This window comes from Octopus bimaculoides, chromosome 8, assembly GCF_001194135.2.
Source record: "Octopus bimaculoides isolate UCB-OBI-ISO-001 chromosome 8, ASM119413v2, whole genome shotgun sequence".
NCBI lineage: Eukaryota > Metazoa > Mollusca > Cephalopoda > Octopoda > Octopodidae > Octopus > Octopus bimaculoides.
This window is the reverse complement of record NC_068988.1, coordinates 72,925,292-72,935,462: the sequence shown is the minus strand read 5'-3', so window position 1 is coordinate 72,935,462 and position 10,171 is coordinate 72,925,292. Positions and strand designations below refer to the sequence as shown.

General features: G+C 33.0%; 1 protein-coding gene across 2 annotated transcripts in view; it reads right to left on the bottom strand.

Annotated features, from left to right (window-relative positions):
* Window positions 1-5,265: 5,265 nt before the first annotated feature.
* LOC106875670 (uncharacterized) overlaps window positions 5,266-10,171 on the bottom strand; it is a 28,237-nt gene continuing 23,331 nt past the window's right edge. For both annotated transcript variants that reach the window (XM_014923910.2, XM_014923909.2), the window contains exon 4: window positions 5,266-8,458. In XM_014923910.2, the coding sequence (XP_014779396.1) occupies window positions 8,048-8,458 (411 nt within the window). In that variant the 3' untranslated portion in view covers window positions 5,266-8,047. The remainder of the gene's footprint in view (window positions 8,459-10,171) is intronic.

Below are 10,171 nucleotides of genomic sequence, written 5' to 3'. Positions count from 1 at the left end.
CATATGTGTATATATACATATATACATATGTATATACATATGTATATATATATATATATATATATATATATAGTAATAATATTAGGGAATAAAAACTTATTCCAACCTTACAGGCAAAAATCGGTATAATATTACACCGGGTTTCGTAATATATAATATATATGTAGATAACTAATTTAGAGACGAACCACCACTCTACAACTCAGTCAACTAAGAACCCGTCCAAAACCATGCTGTGAGGCATATACCATATCATTACTTATCTAAAATTTTAATCTAAAATTTTAATAATATCTAATATATCATATAAAGAAACATTCATCATAAAAATATGTGTTACGTGAGTTGGCAATCTAGCTTTAAGGTGAATATATTATCGAGGGTTATATATCCTAGTGTACAATGTAGATTTTAAATAGATAGTTTGGTTAATCTGGGTAATTCAAATCAAAATTGTGATGTGATGTTATATTATGCTCTGTGGTAAGTGAGGTAATAAGATGGTAGGTAGGTCAGCTAATAACCTGTAATGTAGGTATTAACAGTATTTAGAGAATAAGGATTTATCTTTATGCAAACATGTATTTTTCTCATTTTGTTTATTAAGTAATTCTGATTTGGCCATTAAAATGAAGAATTTCTCATTTATGCATAAATTACAGTGATTATTATTAAGGTTATATGAAGATGATTTGGCTAGGATACACTATTCTAATCTATAATTAATGCTATTGTCTTTCAGTTCTTAGATGTAACTACTTAGTCCGGTAGAATTCACTTTACTTCTATTTCTGAAACTTGAACGATAGAAATTATATCTAAGTTTCATTTCATTTTTAGTTGCTCTAATATAAGTTTTCTTCTAATTATTTGAGCGTATATTACATTGGCAGATTATGTTTTGATTTTTACATTTATTTAAGGATTCACAAGTATTTTTATCTCTGCAGCCATATAGATTAGTAAGATTGTCTGTGCCTATGATACGTTGCAGGGGATTACTATTTAGAAGGTAGTTGTCTGAATTTTTAGAGGGCGAGTTATTGGGGGGGGGGGTCACTTATATCAATCGATTGGTTGTTGTACTTTTTATTGCTATTCTTCCTAGTTTCATAGATGGCATCTAGCTTTTTATTGCTGATAGAGGCTATAATAGTAGCTAGGTTGCTAGTTAGGCTATGGCCTACTCTAATTTTATTGCTAAAGATTTCTGAGTATTTGGTATTCATATTGAAGTGCTTATTTATAAGTCTCATTATAGATTTAACTATATTAGTTTTTAGTTGCATCACGAAGGGGGTTGTTAGCCAGATGTTATCTTTATTCTGTTTGTTATTTTTAATATTATTATTTTTGGTGTAGAAACTGCCCTCAGTATTATTGTAGATCGTAAAGCTTTGGTTATAATTCTTCTACTTTCTATTGCTATTTTTATTGTTATTACTATCAGCTTTAGTGGGGCTGTTCCTGTACGATTTATTTATGTTATTTACCTTGCTAGTATCGTTTCTAACAGGGACTTTATTGGTTCTTTGAAGTGTGTTATTTTTATTTATTATTGTTACTATTATTTTTCTTGATAGTGTTATCAATCCCATTATTAGTATTTCCATCATTATCATATTTAATGTTATTAATATTATTACGAATCTTATCATTCTTCCTACTATTTTTGTTATTACAACTACTATTACTATTATTGCTGTTCTTATTGTTTTCGTGATTATTATAGTCATTTTGGGTATAATTCCTATTATTATAATTTTGAACATTTATGTTATTTGGGTTATTTTTATAGGGTTCTGAGTAAAGGAAATTAATTTGTTGCTTATAGCCTGCTTTTTCTAATGCCCTGTTGTAGAATTCCTATACTTATTAAAGATGTCTTTGTTGGAGATGAGATATGAGATTCTTTTGCTGATGCCTTGTACAAGTCCTCTTTTTATAAAGTTAGGGTGGTTGCTAAGTGCATTTATATAATTAAGGTCTGTATTCAGTTATATGCACAGTTCGTGTAGTCCCATGGTTAAATTACAGTTGGTACCTTAGTTAACAGAATTATGCTCTTTACCTATTGTGATGGTTAAGCCAAAACATTACAAAGACCTTATATAGTTTTTTCCTTAGTAGTTCTAGTCACCTATTTGAGGTGTTTTTCAGGATAATTAATGAATCGTCTCTGTAGAAGCCTCTCCTGATCCTGATCTCTGGGGATTCTTCATGTAAATGTGATAATAAGTAAATGCCTACTAAGTTGGATACCTGTGCTGAATCAGAGGCTCCCATAATGATGCTGATGTAATTGGATGCATCCTTTTCTTACTCATAGTTTGTTATTGAAATTTATTATGGATTTCCTAGCTTGAGAGCTGCAGCCATAGTGTGGCACTGCCATTAGCATTGCTACATTTCCGCTACTTGAAACCTCCTCTGAGGTGTGGCATTTGGTGAATGAGGGAGTTTGATGTTGCTGTTTTAATCTGTGATTTCTGCAGTAATGTAGGTTCATCTGGAACTCTTGACAGGAAGAGACTCAATTTTGTTTTGAAGACACCTACATCCAAGCCATGTAGGTCGCTAGGCATTTTGGGAAAATATTGAAGAGCTGTGGGGCCTTGAAACCCAAACTGTTGCAGTATCTGGTCCTGTATCCTGATGGCAGTGTTAGGATTTTTGGTACTATGCAGTGGTGCTCCATTCTGCTGTTTGTGTAACTGACAATGCCAAAGTTTGGTGCAAGTTCTACAATTTTCCATATATTTATATTACTGCGTAACTTTTCTGCCTTCGTTCTAGGGAGTAGAGTTTTAACTTTTTCAGCCTCTCCAAGTAGCTGATATGTTGCATTGAGATGATCTTCATATAGCTTCGTTGGACTGCTTCGAGTTCCACTGTTAATTTAACACTGTATGGTGACCATAGTTGGGAGCAGTAATCTAAACAGCTGAGGACAAATGTCCTCCAGAGGACCATCATAGATTCCTGTTCTCTCATTTTGAAAGTTCTTAGGATCCATCCAGCCAGCTATCTGCATTTTACTGCTAACTCAGTAATATGCACCTGGTAAAATGTGTTATTACTCATGTCAGTGCCCATGTCACACACTGATTTTGATTCAGTGATTGCAATCCCACTTGAACAAGTGTATCCTGTCTGTTTTTCCATCTTTGTGTGCTGGTAGTGCAGGGTTTGAAATTTTCCAGCATTAAACTGAATGTTATTGTCCTCAGCTCCTGTTGTAGGTGCATGTCTCTAAATTTCTGTATCCTCTGAGAGACTTTGGTATCATCTGTATAGCTAGCAAAGGTGGCTATCTGAGCAGCTGAGAGCATCTCTGAGAGGGCCATTCTGAATGGCAGTGGCTGTAAGACTGCCCTGTGGAACACCACTCTCTATTTGTGTTTCCTTAGGTGGCTCCATTGGCCATTACTGACTGATTTCTATCTTTTAAAAAGTCATGTAGCCACTCTCCAAGTTTTCCAACTATGCAGCTTGTGACATATCATACCATGGTTGACAATTGAATTGTTGAGCAGCTACTTTAACACCCAGTTATAGTTCTGTAAGAACTGTGGCAGGCAGCTTCTACATGGTTGAAAACTATACTGGGTGTCAGTCAGCAAATCATTCTCTTCAAGGAATGCAAACATTGGATAGTTAACTGCATAATATACAGAATAAACTGAAATGTAGCATCTTCAGAATGCAAAACCTATGAGCCAGCTGCCTTTTGTTTGTTTGAGTAACAGCAAAAATGATGACTTTAATAAAGGGTTAGTATTTAAAAAAAATAAGGTTAGTTATAATCAAAACTATTTTCTCAGCTGAAAACCATGAGACAGCAGATATTTTAAACCTGATAATGGAAGTTATAAATAAATAAATGGAACAATCATCTGAAAATTAAAACTGCCCCACTATTACCATAACAGAAATTGAAAATTAATATCACATATAATATTCCCTTATGAAAAAATAATCCAGCAAATTTTACTGACAATAGGACCTTGTTTTCAACCTGACTACATATTTGCAGTTCTATTTTATGTGAGTTAGCAGTTTTATCTTCTCAATTTCTCAAGTTTCATTTTGACTGGAAATAGAGTAATTAAATATGAAAATGTGTTGAACTTTATCAATGAAAGCAACCCAAGAGACAGTATTGTTGTGAGTTATTGCAAAGCTAAGATGCAAGAACAGACATATGTCCTCAAAAGTCTTGATACTTTGGTCAGTCAAGAATTTTAAGTTTGTAGTTCAGCTCTTCCTAATGTCTTAAATGCCATGGATGCCAGTAGCCTCCACCTCCACCACAGCATTTAGAACATGTGGGGGATCAAAAGAATCACTTATTGTAGCATTTTATAGAAAGTATTTATCTCTAAGTTAGGGAAAAATTGTCCATCCACCAGATCTCTTCCCAATGTCATTTGACAATTATTTTTGACTCACTTTACAATTTATATTGGTATGTTGAATGAAATAATTAGCAGCAGTCAATTTTACTGTTATGTAGCATAGCTGTTCATATAAATCCAAACCTCTGAAGTGTTTGGGCAATTAACCTTGGTCAAAGGATTCAGGAACAAATTGTTCCTCAATTTAGTATTCAAATATAGAAGAAAGCTCTATCTAATGGACAGATATTTTGTGATTTGGTGGTTGATGACATTGTGAGCAGTGATAGAACCAAAAAATGGAATAATCTATACAACCATTTTATGAGAGAATTATAATATAGAGGAACAAAAGCGACTGGATAGAAGCAGTGACCTTTTAGAACTTTTTCAAACTCTTAAATTCTTTTGTAATATTTATATGTAATTCCAACTCCATTCAAAATTTACTCTGCGTCTTCCCTCTGTGTATTTTCCTTGATTTCTTCTGCATCTAGAATTAATTCTTTTCATTTGAAGCAATAAATGTAAGATTCTAGCTAATTAAGACAATGAAGCTCAGATTCCAGGTGGAACATTTTGCTTTAGTTATGCATTTGGGAAAAACAGATATCACATTTTATTTCTCTTCATGTAGAATCAGTCTTAAGTTTATTACAAACTGTATTTCTAATAGTAGTACTTCATATATATTATTAACTAAGATTACAACAAATGGCAGACTGTTCCTGTAAATTACTGGAAAACTCCTGTATTCATTAGGAAAGTAAAGTTGTGTTATTGTTATGAATATATCTTTTTTGTTTCTTGACTGTATTCTTTACTAAAGTCTGAATGAAAACATGCATCGACAACAAGACTATTGATATAATAATACTTGAGACTTCCAGTGAGGCAAACTATGTTTGCTTATTTTTATTGTTTCTTTTTATATTTAACAAACATCTCACAAAATTTTATTCGAAGAAAATTACAGAATGCAAACAATAAAAAACAATAGTGTCATAAAGCTTTTTGTAACCAAATAACAATAATAATTCAGTTTCAAAACATTAGATATTTTTTAAAGATTGCTGTTTCATTCATCATAATCTCCAGTTTTTATCCCTGAAGACATCATTTGTAGAGAGTAAGTATATTTCTACTATAACTCATTGTAAAAACAATAATATATTGCAGAGTTTCTTCTGCTGTAAACTTTGGAATGTTATTTACATCTTTAGATAACTTGAATTTCAGGAGTTAATTTCATCTGTCCTCTTTGTAAAATAAATAACTATCACTCCTCTTTCAAGAATAATAACATTACAAAATGTTTTGCTTCATTATTCTAGTCATTTCATTCATACATTCATCTCCCTTTGATTTGCAGTGCTTATCATTTGGTTTAGTTGAAGTAAAAATATATTAGCCAGAGTATAAAAGAGGTGGGAGAAAGTGAGCTGTTAACTCTTCTGGTAAAAAGGATTTCTTTTTCTTTATAAAAAGTAGACTGTATGAAGTAAGTGCAAAAAGTGTGATACAACATAGCAATGAGACATGGATACTGAATTCCCAAGTCAAGCACCATACACTGTATTGTTTAGTCATTTATTTATAATTTCTAAATCTTTTAGTTATTTTCAGTTATAATTTCTACTCCATGTGATCCTGCTTTAGTTTTTGACACTAACTATGATCATTTAATAGCATTTTTTTTCAAGTACTTCAGACCCATATTCTGGAAATATCTTCTGCTAATTGCCTTATTTAGGATTCTAATTGTTTTTTGTAGTTTACTTTAGTAAATGATAAGGTTTCTGTAGTCATTGCAGATATGCTGACATATTGCATTGCTCTTATATACAGACATACTTGCACATATGTGCAAGTAAGTAAAGTATTATTTACATTATTTACAATTGACAGATATTTGTCCTCCTCTTGTTTGTTAACATGTTTCGGCTGATATACCCTCCAGCTTTCATCAGGTGTCTTGGAAAAATTTCGAACCTGGGTTCTCATTCCTAAGGTATTTTTCGATGTTGTAGTTGTTGTTGTTATTATTATTATTATTATTATCATTATTCAGGTTACAGCCTGGAATTGAACTCGGAATCTTGGGCTTAGTAGCCCGCGCTCTTAACCACTACACCATATGTCCATGCGCCCACAGACATATGGCGTAGTGGTTAAGAGCGCGGGCTACTAACCCCAAGATTCTATGTTCGATTCCAGGCAGTGACCTGAATAATAATAATAACAATAATAACATCAAAAAATACCTTAGGAATGAGAACCCAGGTTTGAAATTTCCCAAGAAACCTCATGAAGGCTGGAGGGTATATCAGCCGAAACGTTGTGTTAACAACAAACAAGATGAGGACAAATATCCATCAATTGTAAATAATGTACATAATTCCTCATCTCTTAAATATAGAACTGTATTAAGTAAAGTATGTTTAATAAGTTCATTATTTTGTTGGGGATTTCAAAATGTTTAAAGCATGTTTTAAAAAACATTTAATTGTATAATGGTTGTGATTGCAATAGTAGGCAGATTCTATTGTAAATTCTAGTGTGTAACATATCTAACGTAGTACAGTGTTACATACATAATGTATTAGTTACAGTGTATTATTGATTAGTTCTTTGTAAAATGAATAAATTAAATGAAATATTGTATTTTAATTAATCACTTTCGTTGGCAGAAATTAATTACAACTTTAATTTCTTTTAAATGGAAGAACAGATGTTTTGCATTAAGTATGTATTTAGCTTACTGAATCAACAGTAGTATATCACTAGTATTTAGTTTGAGTAGAGCTGCAGTTAGGTGAGTCAATGAAGTGTTAGCCTAAAGCTCAAAGGTTGAGAGTTGATATATTAAAGAATAGGTCCCATACACTACTAAAATCAAGGAGAGCACTGTATAATTGACATGCTTCCACTGTTGAGTTCAAATTTCAGCATAGGTATACATTAGACGAGATGGATTCTATCAGGCTGATTTACTTAATATATACTACACAAATAAAATCTTTAGGGTCATAAACCTTCCCCCACTCTTCAAACCAGTAGTCTACGAGAGTCATAATTTGGTTTTATATTAACCTTGAATAGATAAATGGCAAAAGTGGACTTAGGCAGAATTTCAACCTAGCACAGTGAAGTACTGAAATAGTTATAGTAAAGTATCTCATCTGATTATACCACCCATCATCACTGTGCTATTTTTATAATTAACAGTAATAATTAATCTCCATGTAAAAAAAAAAAAAAAAAAAAAAAAAAAGCAGCTCACTGGAAATTTAAAAGAAAGAAGTATTAAATCATAATATTTTAAATTTGCAGACCAATATTTAAAACAATATTGAAACAATTTCACATATATATAAGTGTATCTTTCTTTTAAAACAATTTTACTTAATTAGCCAACAATATTTTATAATGAACTTACAGGAGATAATTATTCACAATGATCTGTTCATTCTTTCAACCCAACTACAAGACATGTTTACACCCAATTTGTTAGTCACACTATTTGCTAGAATTTGGCACAAAATGAGAACAACCAACATTGATAATTGTTATGAAAATGTTTTAGGAGCTAATTCGATATTAATAAATATCATTTCAAAGAGATTATAACAGTAATGGTACAGGATATTTTAAAAAGATTTCACATCTTTACGGGATTCCATCCTTGGCCTTCTGCGCAAACATGAAATAAACAAACTGCCAATATATTCTCTAGCATTCACTCTACGGGAGGAACTCATTTTCCGCCGTTTTCCATCTGCTGTTGGCATCAATGATTGATTATTTAATGATAAAGTTCTTAAATAATCAGGGGTAAGCTCATTTAACTTATCCCAGAATTGTACAAATCCATCATCATGTTGGAATACTTGAGGTTTAGATTTTAAGGCTACAGAAAATGCCTGGGAATTATTCTGCAGCATATCCTCTCTGTTGCCACTTAGCAATGACTTATGAATACTAACTAGAGCTCTCTGGCAAGATTCAATAATCAGCTGGATATCCAGACATGCATGCATTGTTTTAATTGATGTCTCGCTCTGAAAAATATGAAAATATGAAGCATCATAACATGTGAAGTTAGTTTTACAATTCTAATACATATTTCATTCTATAATAATTTATTTCTTTCAATAATTGTGTAAAGACACATAATGATTTTTTTAAAGCTATTATATGCTAAACAATGTTAGAAATATAGTTTATGAAACATGGTGAATTCATCATTTTAAGGTCTATTTTTTCACATTGATACAGAATCAGTGTAAGTTTGGTATGAAAACTAAATTGCATGTAGATGATGTTTGTATTTAGAACTTTAAAGTAAAGTGAAAGTTGCAGCGATCTGTTAGAAGTAAGTGAAAGATGATCAATGGTATATATACACACATACATACACAAATATATATAATGCATACACATCCACACATACATAATGTACACACACACACACACGCACACGCACACACACACACACACACACACACACACACACACACACACACACATTATCGAGTTAGAAAACAGAGATCTAATGGATACAAATTAATTTATTAATTACTTAACATATTCACCTACAATTGTTTCATACATGTATAAGGGCTTCAGAAGATATAATCAAATCTTAATAAATACCAGAGTTGATAGGATGTTGGTCAGAAAGAATCATGTTAATGGATGCTGCTATGCAGTGGTCTTAAAATGCAAAAGATGAAACTTGGATGTAGCCCATGTATGAGTAACCAGTAGGTTCTCATGCCCAAGTCACAGAAGGTTTTTCTCATGTCAAGAGTAACATTGTTTTCACTGAAATTCACAAGCATGTGACAGAAAGTGCATGGTGTGAAAGCAAATCTCCACCAGAGCTAACTCCAACCCTGTGTTATCCTTGTGTTGTATGTCTAATATCAGGAAATCTAAATTTACCATTTCTTCCAAGTTTTTTAGTTCTTTACAACAGCTAATTTCTCCTATCAGCACACAAAAATGTATATCTCACTGCATGTTTTATGTCCACAGCTTTTACTCAGAATAGCTGAATTGCGGAATACACACTGTCTCCATTGTTTTCCTGCACAATAATTGATTTCTTTAATTTTGCAATCAACAAATACATTACCTGATGCTGGCAAAATTTAATTATTTTACTCATTTTAATATTTTTATTGATCCTTTCATCATCATCATCATTGCTTAACGTCCGCTTTCCATGCTAGCATGGGTTGGACAATTTGACTGAGGACTGGTGAACCAGATGGCTGCACCAGGCTCCAATCTGATCTGGCAGAGTTTCTACAGCTGGATGCCCTTCCTAATGCCAACCACTCTGAGAGTGTAGTGAGGGCCAGTCAGGCGGTACTGGCAACAGCCACGCTCAAAATGGTGTTTTTTACATGCCACTGGCACTGGCAATGACCTCAATCGGATGTTTTTTTCATGTGCCACTGGCACAAGTGCCATTAAGGGGACGCTGGTAATGATCCCGCTCAAATGGTGCTATTTACATGCCACTGGCATGGAAGCCAGACAGCTGCTCTGGCAATGATCATGCTCAGACAGTGCTGTTAGCGCTCCACTGGCACAGGTGCCAGTCATCGAATTTGGTTCAATTTTGATTTCGATTTGACTTGCCCCAACAGGTCTTCGCAAGCGGAGTTTAGTGTCCAATGAAGTAAAGGTACGAATAAGTGGGCTGGCAGAGGCCATGGATTATGGTCTCACTTGGCTTGCCGAGTCTTCTCATGCACTGCATA